The sequence below is a fragment of the Chiloscyllium punctatum genome, chromosome 8 (genome assembly GCF_047496795.1).
Source record: "Chiloscyllium punctatum isolate Juve2018m chromosome 8, sChiPun1.3, whole genome shotgun sequence".
Classification (NCBI taxonomy): domain Eukaryota; kingdom Metazoa; phylum Chordata; class Chondrichthyes; order Orectolobiformes; family Hemiscylliidae; genus Chiloscyllium; species Chiloscyllium punctatum.
Genome location: NC_092746.1, coordinates 61,272,287 through 61,290,891, shown reverse-complemented (window position 1 = coordinate 61,290,891; position 18,605 = coordinate 61,272,287). Strand labels below are relative to the sequence as shown.

The window sequence follows — 18,605 nt, the reverse complement described above, 5'->3', positions numbered from 1 at the left end:
CCTGCAAAAACACAATCCCATACTCCCAATTCCTCCACCTCCATGTCTGTTCCCAGGATGAGCAATTCCACTCCTGGACATCCCAGATGTCTTTCTACTGCAGGAACCATAACTTCACCTCCCCTGTGATCAACAATACCCTCAACCGCATCTCCTCCACTTCCCATACCTCTGCCCTCAAACCCTACCCCCAAAATGCAACAAGGGTAGAACCCTCCTGGTCCTCGCATTAGTGGTCCACCCCACTAATCTCCAAGCCCAATGCATCATTCTCTGCCACTTGTCACCTGCAATCTGACCCCACCACCAGAATGATATTTCTCTCCCCACCCCTATCACTTTCTGCAGGGACCATTCTTTCCAAAACTCCTTCATTAGGTCCACACTCCCCACCAACCCCTCCTCCGCACCTGGAACCTTCCCATGCGGCCACAGGAAGTGCAGAACCTGCGACCGCACCACCCCCCTCACCTCCAGCCAAAGCCCCAAAGAATCATTCCAAGTATGGCAGAGATTCGTGTGCATTTCCTCTAACCTGATGTATTGCATGTGTTGCTCCCGATGCGATCTCCATTACATCGGAGTGACTGAGCACAAACTCACAGAGTGGTTCAGGGATAATTTATGGTCCATACGCTCCAATCAACTTCACCTTCCGTTCGCCATCCACTTCAACTCCCCCACCCACTCTCCCAATGACATGTCCATCCTGGGCCTCCTGCAACATCAACACAAGGCCATATGCAAACTGGAAGAAGAACACCTCATCTTCTGCCTCAAGAGCTTGGATGGGATTTTCTTTGAAGGGTCAGTATGGGCTGAATGGGCTGATTGGCTTGATTCCACACTGGAGGAATTCTATGATTCTGTACAAAATCGCCTGACTTAACCAGATTAGGAAAGATTAGTACACTGGCACATTTGTCTGCACATCACCCTGTTCCTTCATTTTTCCCTCTTAAGTTTGTACCATCACATCATTCCACATCCTTTTGCCTTACATATCTGTCCGTTCATCTCTTTCTATGTATTTCCTCAAGTTTTTATCTTTCTAGCCACATTTTCTCATTCTCCATTATCTTTGCATAATTTCATGCCTCTCCCTGATAGTTATCCACATTAATACCACTGTAGCCATCAGATAAACACATGATAGATTCCTTCATTAAATTAACTCCCAGGATCTCCCAGCTACCTGGTTACACATTTAAAGACAAGTAACCAACATGTCATTATGACACTCTGTCATCCTCATAATGATAGCTTTCAACATTCTTAATTTTCTATCCATTTTGCCCCTTACGTGCACCAGACATAATAGATGTCAATGATAATGATTCCATAGATGAACTGAGTTGTTCAGAAGTTGCAGCATCACAGGGTTTACACAGACCACACAGCAACTCAGAGGCTTCCATTTTGATTGGATCAGTAAAGTGGATAGTCAAGCTTTCAGCTGGTGACTCATATTTCATAAATAAGTGAGAACAGAATGCAGTAGTAGGTATGGCATGGAGAATCCATGCGGAAGGCAAAGCCTTTTCTAATCTTTGCTCAGCTGTAAGTAGCTTTAGTACCCTAGACTCAGACAATGGATAGGAGAATCATAGAGTATCAACAGACACTGTGTGACTCACTGACACCTCAATACTAGACGCATGTAAAGAGAGTGTCTTAGACACTACACAAGAAAGCTACTATAGTGCAGCAGGAGGAGAAAAGCCTTATTTAGTGGAACATCAAGCCTTAGAGACAGAACATGTACAGACACCCACAGTCCAAGATAATCGAAAGTAGCATCTCAACGTGCAAAAGCTGTATTGGCTTAAAGCACAGGGTAAAGGATAAGTACTGAATATTTCCTGCAGTTTGAACTTTACAATTGTACTCTCATCTGAATTTCACTGGGTGAGCTTCAGATGTTGTGAAACCTGAAAGGGTTCAGAAAAGATTTTCCCAACAGTCTCGGGCAATTGTCATGTGGAGTCTGCATACTCTCCGGGTGCTCCGGTTTCCTTCCACAATCCAAAGTTGTGCTGGTTAGGTGAATTGGCCATGCTAAATTGCCCATAGTGTTCAGGGATGTGTAGGTTAGGTGCATTAGTCAGGATAAATATTGGATAATAGGATAGGGGAATGGGTCTGGCTGGGTTACTCTTCAGAGGGTTGGTGTGGACTTGTTGGGCCAAAGGGGCTGTTTCCACACTGTAGGGATTCTATCAACAAAATAAAACTGGAAGTGCCATCACATTGACAAGGATGTTGCCAGGTTTGGAGGATTTGAGCTGTAGGGAGAGGCTGAATAGGCTGGGGTTGTTTTCCCTGCAGCGTCAGAGGCTGAGGGCTGAGGTTTATAAAATCACGCGGGGCATGGATAAGATAAATAGACAAGGTCTTTTCCCTGGGGTGGGGGACTCCAGAACCAGAGAGCATAGGTTTAGGGTGAGAGGGGAAAGATATAAAAGAGACCTAAGGGGTAACATTTTCCCACAGAGAGTGGTGGGTGAATGGAATGAGCTGCCAGAGGAAGTGGTAGAGGCTGTTACATTTACAACATTTAAAAGGCGTCTGGATGGGTGTATGAATAGGTATATGGGCCAAGTGATGGCAAATGCTAGATTAGGTTAGGATACCTGGTGGATGAGTTGGATCGAAGGGTCTGTTTCCACGTTGTACATCTCTATGACTCAATAAGTCCAAGAACACACACATTCAACAACACTTGAAGGGAGCACTGATGATAGCAGGGGCTCAGAATGTACATTGGTAGAACATTTCAGTACTCAGCACCAACAGTAGTACAGCAGCAATTCTAATATCTGAGCTGGTCAAGTTCTATGGAACAAACCTAGACTGAGTCTGCGGTAGATGGTGAGGGAATCAACAACAGGGAAAAAGCATACTTGACCTCATTATCACCAGCCTGCCTGCCAGAGAACCATCTGTCCATGACAATATAGGTAAAAGTGACCACCATACAGTGCTTGTGGAGGTGAAGTCCTACTTTCACTACAGTAATACATTCACCGCATCATGTAGATAATCAAGTTATTAAAGCATGGCACTGGAAAAAGTACAATAGGTCATGCAGCATTTGAGGACCAAGAGAGTTGATGTTTTGGGCATATCCTTTCTAATAGGGCTGACTTTGAACCGATCTAACAACTCAAGACATGGCCTCCATGAGGTGCTATGGGCCATCAGTAGCAACAGAATCCACAGTCTCATTGCCTGGCATATCCCTCACTCCAGCATTACCATTAAGTCAGGGGATGTACTCTGGTTCACTGAAGAGAGTAGAAGGGCATGCCAGGAGCAGCACCAGCACAAGCACCATGACACCTAAAAATGACGTCACCTGGGATCAGCAGTAAAGTGATGACGGGTGTCATTAGCAGTAGTATCAATCAGCGCCTGCTCAGCAATAACCTGCTCAGCAATGCTCAGTTTGAGTTCTACCAGGCTCAGTCAGCTGCTGACCTCATTACAGCCTTGTTTCAACATGGACAAAAGTGATGAGATGAGAGTAACAGCCCTTGACATCACAGCCACATTTGACTGAGTGTGACATCAAGGAGCACAGGCAAAACTGGAATCAGTGGGAATCAGGAGGAAAGCTACCTACTTGTTGGAATCATACTTAGCACATTGGAAGGTGGTTGTACTTGTTGAAAGTCAGTCATTGAGTTCCAGGGCACCTTCCACGAGCTCCTTAGGATACTGTCCTAGGCAGCTTCAGCAATGAACTTCCTCCTATCAAAGTCAGAAGTGGGAATGTTCAGTGATGATTATATGATGTTCAGCACAATTCAAAACTCCTCTGATACTCTGTTTCTAGTCCATGTCCAAATGCAATAAGACCTGGGCAATATCCAGGCCTGGCTGAAAGTGGCAGGTAACATTCATATCACACAAATGCTATTGAACAGCCAACATCAATAGGAGCCAATCTAACCATTGCTGTTTGACATTGGAGGGTGTTCCCATCACTGAATTCCTCCACTAGCAACCACCTGGGGGCTACCATTCATCTGAAACTGAACTGGACTAGCCATATAAATACATGGGCTAAAGAACATTTCAAAGGTAAGGAATCCTACAGCATGTAACTCATCTCCTGACTCCCCAAAGCCTGTCCATCATCTACAAGGCACAAGTCAGGAGTGTGATGGAGTAGACCCCACTTGCCTGGGTGAGTGCTACTCCAGCAACACACAAGAAAATTGACACTATCCAAGACAAAGCAGCCCATTTAATTGCACCACATCTGCAAACATCCACTTCCTCCACCACTGCCAGTCAGATGCAGCAGTGTGTACCATCTACAAGATGCATTGCAGAAATTCACTAAAACTCCTTATACAGCACCTTCCAGACCCACAACTACTCCCATCTAAAAGGACAAGGGCAGCAGCATGAGTATACCAATAGCTGCAAGTTCCCCTGCAAGCTGCTCAGTATCCGGACTTGGAAAATGTCACTTTTCCTCCCATGCCTTTGGTACCAAATCACTCCCTAACAACGTGGTGGGTCTATCTATTGAACATGGACTGCAGTGGTTCAAGAGAGCAGCTCACCATCACCTTCTCACAGGCAACTCGGAATGGGCAGTGAAAACTGGCCCAGCCAGCTGAACATAAAAAGAAATTAGTCACCAAAAATAAGCAGCAGTCTGGGCTGTTATATGACAAAGGTATTATAACAGTGAAGAGCAAGTTGGCACAAAGGATTGATTGTTGCTGATTAAATATCAACTGAGCACTGTTGAACAGAAATTGCTTCACCACAATTGTTCATAGGTTTTACACATGGTGCCCACGTGGCAATGAATTCCAGGCTTTAATTCCCCGATCCTATCAGTTATGCTTTATTGATCTTTCATGTTGCTTCAGTTGCGGATGTGGAAAAGTTGTTGGAATTCAGTTTACTGAGCAGAACATCCATGACCTGGCAAGAACAAAATACAATATGATTTTGTTTTAATGCTTGGAATCCATGGAATGTGGGTTTCATTGGCAAGGCTGGTATTTGTTACACATCCCCAGTTTCCCTTGCACTGATTGACTCTCTAGATCATTTCAGAGGGCATTTAAGAATGAACTGTAATGCTGGGGATCTGGCGTGACATGTAGGTCAGATCAGATAAGGACAGACTTCCTTCCCTAAAAGATCATTACTGAAACAGGGGAGTTTTTACACCGTTCTCTAATAGGCTAACTTTTTAAATCAAGATGATATCGATTTCATTTTCCATTATTTCCCAAGGTGGAATTCCAATCCATGTCACCAAACTATTAACCTCAGACCCTGGATTACTAATCTAGTGACATGATTAATGTATTGTGAGAAACAAAGCCCACTCACTTCAATAATTTCAGTCCGAGACAAGATCTGAATCAGTAGTGCCATTTATTTTACACTTGCAAGTGGGTGTGATGTCCACTTTCTCAAGGCAAGGGACATACACACACTAAATTCAATTCATACATAACATTTATATGATTTGATGTCTATTGTTTTACACTGCTCCCTCCCCTGCTTACATCGTCCACTTCCCTAAGACCGGCCCCCATTACCCCTGTTTACCTCTTGCCTTATCCAGCCTTGTCTGTGATAAAATGCTTATTTCTGGTCTCACAAGGCTGTTTGACCTTATCCTGCTATAGGTCATTGTTAGGCCTATCCTTTCTTCATCATTATCTACCCCCTTCATCTGTGCCTTTCCCGAGGCCGTTCTGATCCCTATGACCCTTTTAATTGGGGTTTGTTCCTGTGTTTTTGTAAAAGTGGGAAGCACATGTTTATATCTACTGTTTGTACAGGCGTATCTAGCTTAACTTCATCCCCTCACAACATCTTATCTACTTGCCCATAATGTCTACCTTCTGACATACAGTTTTAGCTAATACAAAAACAATTATATATTTCCTCCACATCGTTTCCATTCTTGTTGACTCAGCTCTTGGCTAAAACAATTACACACTGGTGTGAGTTCATTTTACTTTGTAAGATGGAATTGCAGAATTGCAGAAGTAACATTAATTTACCTATATCCCACAGTATCAACACCTCCCCGGAAGTGATATCGCACAAGTTTCCTGAAAGGAATGCAAAGGTTAAAACAAAATGAAGATAGTTTTCCTGTCATAGACAGAGCCATACAGGGGGAGGTTTCACTGCTGGAACACTTGCTTCAGTGGCACAATTCCCCACTCATGCCTTTTCTGAGGAGTGGGTTCTCAAACCCCCACCATAACTGACATTCACAACAGATAGCTCATAAACGAGAGATGGGTCGAGATCAGTGTGGTGCTGGAAAAGCTCAGCAGGTCAGGCAGCATCCCGAGAAGCAGGAAAATCGACGTTTCGGGCAAAAAGCCCTTCATCAGGAATGAGCTCACTTTTGCCGAGTAAACGAGAGATGTCCATTAGGAAATAGGATGCCGATAAGGATTTAGAATAGCGATTCTTTCTGATACGGTTACTTACCAGGGGTAAATATTTTAGAAATAAATATGTTTACAATTCCACGACTCGTTGCAGGTGCTGCAGTCCGAAAGTGTGTAATCTGCACGGGACCTCAACGATTTACAAAAAAAAATGCACGATGCACTGAATGTGTTTGCTGTGAACGGATTAAGTCTAAGATTTCACAGCTATATCACAACAATGTGAAACAGAATATGATTAATTAAATGTCATTTATCTTAGTTCTAATAATAATTTTAAACACCAGGAGATACACTGATTTCTAATTGGGCGCTTGACAAGTTTGTTTTGCTCGATTTTCTATCCCTCCCACTTTTTGCTGACGAAATGTTGTTGTTTCAATCCATTGTAGTCCGGAAGCCGCACCGTGATGTGCTTATCCAGTTTGTAGAACGCGGTTCAGTTCTTCCGCAATGGCAGAATTCGGGAAAATAACAGGTATGGGATCGAGAAGGAGAGGGGAGCGTATCAGTCTATTTTTTTTTTTGCAAGCATTTCTTGGAAATGTACTTATTCCGAAACAAAATTGACTTGAACTTCCTTAAAAGTCGCTGGGTTTTAATTCTGTCGTTGGTATCAAATGCTTGTTGGATTTGTTCTGGGGAAACTGGCTTATGAGTTCTGAACTGTCAATATTGTCATTCCGTGTTCACAATTACGATTTTTTTAAAGGAATAATTTCGTTATTAACTTGGTTATAATACCTGTACTTCTGTTATCTTTATGGATTATCTGAACGTAGGAAACTTAGTAGCAAACAGTCTTCCCAAACTCAAGTTAAAAATCGCACGGCTAGGTTATAGTCAAACAGGTTTAATTGGAAGCACTAGCTTTCGGAGCGACGCTCCTTCATCAGCTGGTTGTGGAGGACACGATTGTAAGGCACAGAATTTATAGCAAAGTTTACAGTATGATGTAACTGAAATTGTACATTGGAAAATTTGAATACTGTAACACAACAGTTAACCTGAGAATGTAACTTTTTTTTTAAAAGTTACATATGAAAGTGAAACTAACATGGTCAGTCTAACAGACAAAAGACTCAACAAACAATCAAGGTATTTTTCAATGTATAATTTCAGTTACATCACACTGTAAACTTTTACTATAAATTCTGTCTTATAATTGTGACCTCCACAACCACCTGATGAAGGAGCGGCACTCTGAAAGCTAGAGCTTCCAATTAAATCTTTTGGACTAAAACCTGGTGTTGTGTGATTTTTAATTTTGTACACCCCAGTCCAACACTGGCACCTCCAAATCATTCCCAAACTCTACTGTCTTAACTCAGTCCCATTGACCTACAATGGCTCTTTCATTAACATTCAATGGTCTCTGGTTTAAAAAAAAATCTGTGCCTCCATTTTAAAATTCACATCTTTATTTATGAAACTCCTCCCTATTGCTGTTATCTATTACAACACTTAGATATGTGTTCCTCTAATTCTGGCCTCTTAAGCATTTATAATTGAATTGATCCCCCCAATAGTGACTACCCAGGTCTGAGGTCTAGAATTCTCTACCCAAACCTGGGACTGCCTTTCTGCATCTGTTAAAGGAGGAAAACACTTTTTAACATTTGATTTTAACCAAACTTTGGCTGTTTCCCTGAATATCTCATGTGGTGTCATGTTTTACTTTATAATGCTCTAGTTGGAATGTTAAGGGCACAGATAAACCTAAATAATTGTCGACATTGTGGATATTACAGTATGTTCTAGTGTCCTTAAGTAGAGAAATAAAAATCAAAGAGATCTAAAATCTATTACAGTCAACTTTTTAAAGTGAGAGTTCTGGAAACATTTGCCAGAAAAAAATGACTTGGGTCATTTTTGTTTCTTCACATGAAATAGTTTAACAGAAATATGTTTTTCATCCTGTCATGAGATGTCAGTGTCAGTAGCTAGGGCTGCTTTTATTGCCCATCCCTAACTGCCCTGAAGAAGTTGTACATGCTGCTTTGAACCACTGCAGTCCATGGGGTGTACGGACACCCACAATGCTGTTAGGAAGAGAGTTCTGGGATTTTGAAGAAATTCAGAATGTTGTGTGACTTCGAGGGAAACCAGCGGGTGCTGATGTTCCTTTACATCGCCTGTTCTTGTCCTTTTTTAAGTGGCAGAAGTCACAAGTTTGAATTGTTCTGTTGAAAGTACCTAAGTGAATTTCTATTGTGTATTTTGTAGACAATAAACACAGGCTGCTATACATCAGCTGTGGAATGAGTGAATGTTGAAGATAATAGATGGAGTACCAATTAAATATGTTGCTTGTTCTCCCGTGATATCAACCTTTTTGAGTGTTTTTGGAAATACAGTACACCCATCTAGGTGCAGAGTGTTAGATCATACTCCTGATTTATGCCTTGTAGATGGTAGACATGCACTACGGAGACAGGAGGTAGGCTACTCAATGCAGAATTCCTGGCTGTTTACCGGCTCTTGTAGCCACAATACAAGAAGGTGTTTAGTATGTTTTCCTTTATTGTTCAGAGCATTGAGTATAGTAGTTGGGAGGTCATGTTGCGGCTGTATAGGACATTGGCTAGGTCACTTTTGGAATGTTGTGTGCAATTCTGGTCTCCCTTGTATAGGAAGGATGTGAAACATGAAAGGGTTCAGAAAAGATTTACAGGATGTTGCCACAGTTAGAGGGTTTGAGCTATAGGGAGAGGCTTAACAGGCTGGGGCTGTTTTTCTTAGAGTTTTGAAGGCTGAGGGGTGACCTTGGAGGTTTACAAAATCATGAGGGGCAAGGATGGGTAAATAGATAAAGTCTTTTCCCTGGGTTGGGAAGTCCAGAACTAGAGGACATAGGTTTAGGGTGAGAGGGGAAAGATTTAAAGGAGGCCTAAGGAGCATCTTTTCCACGCAGACAGTGGTGCGTGTATGGAATGAGCTGCCAGAGGAAGTGGTTGAGGCTGACAAAATTACAACATCTACCCATTTGGATGGGGAGATGAATTGGAAGGTTTTAGAGGGATATGGCCAAATACTGTTAAATAAGACTAGATTAGTTTAGGATATCTGGTTGGCTTGGGCGAGTTCGAACGAAGGAGCTATTTCTATGCTGTATATCTCTATGATTCTCTATGGCTGTTCCAGTACAGTCTTGGTCGATGATAACCCCCAGCATGTTGATAGTGGGGGTTTCAGTGGTGGTAGGTAAATTCTTTCTTGGAGATGGTCATTGCTTGGAAGTTAGGCTGAGAAGTGGTCGGTAACATTTGCACTACACTAAGCCTGGATGCAGCCTAGATCTTTCTGCATACGGGTGTGACAGCTTCAGTATCTTGGTGTTCAACCTGGTAAAATCATCAGTGAACATTTCCACTTCTGACCTCATGATAGCGGAATGTCATTGATGAAGGAGCTAAAAATGGTCGGGCCTAGGACACTATCCTGAGGAACAGTAATCCTTGTGGCGCTGTGATAGTGGCCATAATTTCTAGGTTCACATCTCACCTGCTCCAGAGGTGTGTAATAGCAGTTCCAAACTGGTTGATTTGAAGGAAACAATACCTGAGGAATGCCTTTTTTGGGGTGCTGAGATGATTGATTGCCAACAGCTACCATCTTTGTTTGTGTTTGATATGAGACCAATATGGGAGTTATTTCCCTGATTCTCATGACTCCAGTTTTGCTCTGGCTCCTTGATTCAATACTCACTTGAATGCAGCCTTGGTGTCAAGAACAATCGCTCTCCCTTAACTCCATGTATCATAGAAGAGTAAATGAAAGGCACTTCCAAAGTGTACTTAAAATATAATTGCTGGCGTATTTTAGACTGGAGGTGGAATGTGTGCAATGTTCCATCACCAGTTAATGGGATTAGCTTGTTTGGTCTAAATGTCACCTCTTACCCTCCTTTTAGATGTTCAAATATCCCGCCTCTTCAAATATTTACACTATATTACAGATCTGAGCCTAAGGAAACATTTTCTGAACCAGCTAATGTATGTTTCATGTTTTTAAAAAAACTGTGACATCTATGGTCCTGGATCAACATGACAACTCTTCCAAAGGTCTAATTTATTATTTTAATCATGCAGCTACATAATATAGGATCGTGATTCTCACTTGAACGATTGTGCTCATGTATTCAGATCTAGATGTCATCCTGATTGGACCAGTTGTTTTTATTATTAAGGATATGGTCTTTCTATGTATTCTTCACTACTTGCAGACTTCGAAAATTCACCCGTGTGTGTTCTTAACAGGGATTTTAAAAAGATCACGAGACAAAACAGCAGCTGGAGAAAAAAAATAATACAATTACGTGAGATCCCTGAAGTGATAGAGCAAACAACAAATTATAATTGAAGTAAAAACAGAACAAGTATAGAACAACATAAACACAGAACAGAAAATAAACTCTCACAGCAGAAACAACTGTAGGGAGTAAGGGGGAAAGTAACAGAGCAAGAGAGGGAAACAAGAGGAGTTGAAATTATCTAGATTCATAGGGGAAGTTTAATATTTTTGAAATTAATGAAATTAGGAACTTCAACAATAGGGAGTGAGTAACAGATGTTTGGAAAGTGTAGCTTTCATGACCATAGGGAATCCCTGCTTTGTATATTACATTCTAGCCTTTTATAAATCAAACATTAATGAATAGCTAAGATCAACAGTCCTTTTGCTGCTTATATGGAAGAACTTCATCTTTTAGAATAAGATTGATTAAAATGAAATTCGTGCCTGAGGTAAAAGGTTCAAATCATAAACATTTTTAATTCATAGTACACTACAACAATACTTTCCTGTGCAATAGGTTTAACCAATTCATAAATGTGATGTTTGTAAACCTGTATGAATTTACAGAAACTGGGAAAATATTTGCAGAAATATTTACTCTGTCAGAGTAATTTATTTTGTAAAAGCTTTCTTATGGACCAGATAAATTCCCTAAAAATATATTAAGAAGATAGCGTGGATCCTAGCCTTTTCTTATTTTTAAGGCAAGAGTAAGGCATTGCATTCCAGAAGAAATTCTTTTTTTGAGACAGAACATAGGTGTTCTGCGATGTGATCACCCGATCATATGCTTCATTTCTCCAGTGTAGACTCTGAGCTTGCAGTTCTCGACCACTTGAACACACCACCTTGTTCTCTGGCTAGCAGTTCAGTCTCAGATTTGCTGCAGTGCTCCAATGCAACTTAGCGCAAGCTGAAAGAACAGCACCTGATTTTACACATGGGAACTGTACAGCCTTCTGGACTCAATACTGAATTCAACAATTTTTAAGGCTTGAGTAACCTTGTCCCATGTCCTTACGCAAACTCTCATACATCTGGTCTTGTTATCACATGGTCTACTATTACACACAATCCATTGTAAGCCACTAATTGACCCCATTAGTAGCTAATCATTCTCCCAGGCTGATCATTGTCCACTCCTTTCTGTCCCCACTCTTTTGGGCTCTGGCTCCACCTATCTTTTACCCCTTATCCCACCCACCCCCAACCTATCTCCTGCATAAAAACTAACATTTTCCTAGCTACCATCAGTTCTGAAGGAAAGGTCACTGGATCCAAAATGTTAATTCTGATTTCTCACCACTCATTGTATCCCAATTTTTAAGAATATCCCCATTTCCAATTTAATTTGAGAAACGTCCAATTCAGAAATACCGGACCTTGGTTCTTTGCTCTGTTAAACCAGTGATGCATTCTCCTTTTGCTTTCCTTTTTGAGAAAAATAGCTTTTGAGCATATTTGCATAACACACTCTGTAAGACTTCTTTCTATCTGGCATTCTTATCAAATAATTCACCTCATCAAATTGAGAAGGAATTGAATAAGGCCCACTAAACACGCCTTTTAAGTTTTAAGTGCCACTGAGAGTAACACTAAAGCTTTTATCTCCACTAGCAAGATTAGGAAGTTTTGATCTCTTGTTTGCTTCCTGTTTCATCACATGCTGTGCTGCTTTTAAATGCTGTTGAGTTGTGTGTTACTGGAAAAGCACAGCAGATCAGGCAGCATCCGAGGAATGGCTGAAGAAGGGCTCCAGCCCGAAATGTCGATTTTCCTGTTCTTCGGATGCTGCCTGACCTGCTGTACTATTCTCAACACACTCTCAACTCTGATCTCCAGCATCTGCAGACCTCACTATCTCCTACTTTTAAATGCTGTCTAGCCATCTCGCCTGCTGCATTTAATCTTTCCCTAAAATGTGATACATAGTGCAAATGTGTGGTCTCTGAACGTTGATTCACCAATTTCTTCTTAATCAATTTCAGTGGTCCTGCCACAATGCCTAAAAACTATTTCAAATGGACTTAATTTAGTTGATTCATTAATTGCAAAAATCACAGATGGAATTCCTTTATCCCAACACTCTGGATAGTCTTGATTATAAGCCCTCAACATGGTCTTTTTAAAGTTTGATGCCACTATTCTAGTGATTCCTGTGATTCGAGTACACCATGAATTTGAATTGTTTTATTCCGAAGCTATCCATAACTTCCTTGATCAAATTTTACATCAAAATTATTCCTTGATCTGATGATATTTCTGTGGTAGTCCGTATCTAGTTTAAACAGAATTGAGTAACTCTTCTACAATCCTTTTAGCTGTGATGCTGTGTAATGGAAAGGGCTTCAGAAATGTTGTAGACACATCCATTATTGTCAATAAATGCTGATTTCCACTTCTTGTTTTAAGTAGAGATCTTATGCAATCAATTATGACTCTTATAAAAGGTTCTTCAAATACAGGAATAGGTATTATGTTGCTGGTTTTGTCATTGTCTGAAGTTTTCCAATTATCTGACACACATGACATGCCTAGCAAAATTCAACCACATCGTTATGCAGCCCAGGTCAATAAAAATGTTCTTTTTATTTTGGCTTGAGTTTTCCTTACTCCCAAATGACCACCTATTAATTTGTATGCTGCCCTCAACATCTCCTTTCTATAGGAGGCAGTGAGGTCTGCAGATGCTGGAGATCAAAGTTGAGTGTGTTGCTGTGTTTTTCCAGCAACACACTCTGTCCTCCTTCCTTTAACCCACTGGTAATACAACTTGATGAACTTCTGCCCATTTTTCATCCACCTGAATATGTGATAGTCTCCATTTCCTCAAGTCTTCATTTTTAAGATGGTAACATTCTAGGATACTTCTTTGTATGCTTTTTGACACAACTGCTTTATTTTATTTCTCTTTTTGTTGTAATTCAGCTATTTTCTCTAAAAATATCTACTTTGTCCTCCACCTGTCTTGAGCTTCTTTCCCTTAATTATTGATCAAACATTGTTTCTGATAATTAAACTGCAACATCCTTCAACATTCCCTGGTTTCTCCTCCTGTTTCAAGCTGTGGTTTTGTGACTTTATTAGCACACAGTCAGGAAAAATCCCAGGATAGTTGCCTGATTTTCCACTAACTTCTTGACCACAGTAGGCATGACTGTCAACTGTGATCCAGCTATCCCATTACCAAGGATAAACTATATTTCTGGAACTGAGAATTTCTCTATTACTCCTACCACCACTTCATCACTTTTCATTGGACTCTTTATCCTCATTTTATAGAATGGAACACTACCCTTCTCACCATGAATTCCTCATATTACCATTTTTCCCTAAAATACTCCTTCTGAACTACATATCTCCTCTTCTCAGTACCAATGATTGACTTTCTCCCATATCTCTTAAAATCTTAATTTCTTTATCTGGCCCTCCTGGCACACGTAAGTAAACCTTACCCCCACAAGTGAATTCTTTAACAAAATCTGGCACTTTCTTCTCCACCAATCCCCTGACCAGGTTGTACCTTTTTATTTTACAGCTTTTTAGCTTCCACAATGCTTTCCTTTACCACTTCAACAAAACTCAGTGGCTCATCCTGTTCTCCCACATCCGTTTTCCCAGTGATTTTTCTGATTCACTAACACTGCAACTTCATGCAGTAAACTTTATTACAGTGAAAACATCTGAGCTTTTTTTTACTTCTCTTTCCCACTCGTGGATTTATTTTTGAATTCCTCCAAATAATCATCTCTATGAGCATCATATATTTGATCGATTTTCAGTGCCCTTATCCACCTATCAAAATTACTTTGTTTGATCCTTTCAACTCTGTGTATGTTTCAGATTCTTAAAATGTTGTCTGTAGGCTTCTGGCACTAGCTTGTATGTACTTAAGATGGCTTTTTTCATCTCATCATACTTCCCACATATCACCTCTGCTAGAGATGCAAGTACCTCACTAGTTCCACCTCCCAACTTTGTTTGGATCAAGAATGGTCACTGGCCATTTCATTTGTTTAGCCACTTTCTCAAATTAAATGAAAGGCTTCAACATCCTTCTTATTGAACTTTGGCAATGCTTGGACATATTTAAACAGATCCCCACCTATGATGGCTATGATAAAATTGCTCTCCATCACTGTCCTCCTCACTACTCCTGCTTTTCACCTCTACCGACACTACTTTAAGTTGATTTTTGGAGGTTGGAGCTGAAAACTCCCAAGTTCAAAATTCCTCCCCTTTCTTCCTCCCCCCTCCCCCCTTCTTCTTCTTTCTTCCTCTTTCTTTTTTTTCTTCCTCCTCCTCCTCCTCCTCCTCCTCCTCCTCCTCCTCCTCCTCCTCCCCCCTCGCCGACTTCGTCTTGGGCTCTTACTTCCTTTGTGTTCTGCTACAGCAATTGCCTCTTTCTGTAGCTTCCAGTTGTAATTCAAATCGTTTCACTTCCTTTTCATGTTCAAGCTGCTTCAGTTGCAATTAAATTGTATCCATTTCCAAAGATTCCAATGCCATTTCTGACAACCATAAATGAAAGTTATTGCTGCAATTACTTCCCTTTTATTTCCCAAGGATAAAGGCAACCCCCAACTCCTGTTTGTCTGTCAATCCCAAAAGCTTTGCCTTGCTCACGTTCTGTAAAGCTCCTGAAGTGACTTATTCCACCCACAGGGACCTCTTACTGACAGACAGAGCCATTACTACACAAGGTATACCATGTTTAAACCGACCGAATTTAACATCCGAAAAGAGAACACCAATACTCACCACAAGGATCCTAAACCCAACCTGGAATTACAGATTTTGATCCCAACAATAGCCCCCAATTTGATATGGACCAGAGCAAACCCCTTCAAAATATGTTAGGAAGATAGCCTAGACCTTAACATTTTGTTATGCTTAAAGTAACTGTAAAGCATTGCAATCCAGATGTAATTCAATTGATCAGACTACTCGACTTTACACAAAACACACTGTATTTTACACTGCAGTTAAAATAAAGCCAAAATAAAATAAAAGAATTGGCTTAACTGTAACTCTATTGAAACACTTAACAAAATGATATGTATATATTAACTATTGCTAATTAATTGTTCCAATATAGCAATATCTCATAAAGACACTCTTGGCAAAGGCAAATTCAATAAAATAGATTTTCTTACATGCAATTCAAACAGCAGAAAGGGAGCCCCATCTTTTAGCTATAACAGAGGAATAAGAGCTTCTACATCCAGCTTCAAGATCCCAGCAACTATATAGAGCTAAAACTAAAACTCATGGTACTGTTGGAGCTTGACCCATTCAGACTGCTTCTATTGTTCCAACTTTCCATCATTTAAAAAAAAGACAAAATACACCTCCCTTAAATCCATTGTATCATCACTGGTTGTACTGAAATATGGAATTGTTGGCATCTTTATTACTGGTTTAATCCTATTTGCAATCCTCTTAATCTTCCAGACAAAAAAGTCACCGAATAGCTAAATGGAGCTGTAGACATTTAAGTGGAACAATTTTCAATTACGTAGAAGTATTGCAGGATTTTGGCATGAGCTTGTAGTAAAACGTTTCCATTCTCTGTGTGCTTTGGCTGAAAGTAGGTCCTTGATTCATGGTCTAATTGACGTTTTGTTTTGGGGACAATCCATGGTGCAGCTAGGTCAAAATTGTTGGACAGAAATGTTAATATCCAGATTTGACCAACTTGACACCAAGCAGCAAAAATGTAGCAAGTGCCTGAGGTTGTCAGAATCAGATCCCCTGATGCCCAGCCCCACACCACACCATGCAACCAAACCCCCTCCCCTCCCAAGACCTTCCACTCATCTCTCATCAGTCCTTATCTACTTACTTCTGTGTGCTGTAGCTCCTGAATTGTGAGTGGCAGTACAGTATGTCTGCATCCCATTTTAAAATAAAAGTTCAGTGGATCAAATTTGAACATTGGGCCTTTTAAATTGCATTGATCAGGCACTGTCTGAAAATTGCCAATATTGTGTCCATTCTTATTCAACCTCTGGCTGCAAACAGCTCTACAGTGGTTCATCAAACTTCTTGAGTCCAATAACATGTGGCCAGTAACAAGGTAAGTGGAAGTATTTGTGCAGTGAGGACCAGACAGGAAATAACATAGCGTCAAAACAGCAGAATTAGTGTCTTCAGACAAAAATCTTGCCAGTGCAGGAAGAAATGTCGAAGGCTTGATAACACAAGGTTGGTTGATTTGAATAGTTTGCTGCATGTGGGTCATGTGCCATGAGTACCAGGCCTGGAATTTCTGAAGGCCAAGTGGGATTGTTGTGGTGCTGGTGGTCAAAGGTAGCAAATGCCCTCTTCCATCAGATTTAAGAACAGCTTCTTCTGGCTGTTATCAGATTATGAACAGTTCTCTCATGTATCAGAGCTGATCTTTCTCTGCACCTTCTCTGTAGCTGTAACACTACATTCTGCATTCTGTTCTATTACCCTGATGTACTTATGTACTGATGTACTTATGTAAGTATGATTTGACTGGTTAGCATGCAAAATAATACTTCTCACTATATCTTGGTACATGTGACAATAATAAATCAAATCAAAAGGAAGCTGGTTCAGGTAGCCAGGATTTTATTATAAAGCAAGTTTCAATTTCAGCCCTTCTTTATAAATATTTGATTGTGCCTAAAAAGCTTTGCGTAGAGATTTGTACCTCCTTGTGAAGTAGCTATCCATTATTCCTCAATCTGCTGTGCAATAAAAATCATCAGATTTGGTGATAAGCGTTCTGGCCAGTTTCAGAGTGCTAGTTCTATTGATAGCAGTTCTGCAATATGTAAATGACGAGAAAATGCAGTTTGCTGGCCTCCTACCTTATTTTCCTCCAGCCAATCATATAAATAGCAATGACTCTGATTTGTGATCCTTTTACATTGAGGTCAAATAACTGTGTATTGCAAAACCAAAAAAGAGCCGTCAGGAAATGATTTTGGGTGACTTTTTATTTGTTTGGACTGCATGTGGCTTGAGGACACTAGCAGGACTTGATATTGCTTTTTCCTTTGCACATCGAGCATAAAAATTCCTGAAGTGAACCTGTGGCAAATCACAATGTTAGAAAATGATCATTTCAGTTAAGGGGCATCTCTAGGCTTAGGAGTTCCCAAAAATTATGGTTTGCAGCTCTCACTGAAGTCATGGAATGAGATTTGGGGATTTCACAATCTCCAACTGAGTTCTAACAGCTATTTGGCCCCTTTTAAATGGTTGGGTTATTTTCTGTTGGGATTCATCTTCTGTTCTGAGGGTTGATTGTTGCTACAACTACAGCCTGCAAAAGATAGATCTTACTCCATTTTCAGTGCAGACCCAGCAGTTTTAAAATGTCATCCTACACCTTCAAATTTCACTCTGACATTGCATGAAGTCTGAAGCATTTGAATAGGGTAACAGAAGGCAAGTTTGAGACGCTGTGCTCTAGTGTAAGTCCACCTATAAATTTGCAAGTCACGTAAATTAAAGTTCTCTTACCAAAATTATAGTGCACAAAGCTTGTTAACTTGATAAATGTCTGGAATGTAATCAGTAATGTTTCCACGTGGGAGCACCACCAGTCAAATGTTAAGAATTTAAAAAATGAAAATTGTAAAGGTTGTATTGCAATATGTGGCATATATGCTGAACTTGTCACAACATCAGTGACTAAAAGAGAACAGGTTGTGGTTCAGCCTGTTTGAGGAAATGAGGCTATCTGAAAAATTCCCCAATTTATAATAACTTGTTAGAACTTGTTTTCAATTTAGCTTGAATATCAAATCATTTCTGTTTGCTAGAATGGGGGAAGGAATAAACTAATGTCTTACGTAATATCATTTTCAAATTTATCCTTTC

General features: G+C 40.4%; 1 protein-coding gene across 1 annotated transcript in view; it reads left to right on the top strand.

Moving 5' to 3' along the window:
- The first annotated feature begins 6,825 nt into the window (after positions 1-6,825).
- LOC140480243 (uncharacterized) overlaps positions 6,826-18,605 on the top strand; it is a 38,765-nt gene continuing 26,985 nt past the window's right edge. Inside the window, exon 1 of the mRNA XM_072574958.1 lies at positions 6,826-6,927. Coding sequence (XP_072431059.1) covers positions 6,903-6,927 — 25 coding nt within the window. The 5' untranslated portion in view covers positions 6,826-6,902. The remainder of the gene's footprint in view (positions 6,928-18,605) is intronic.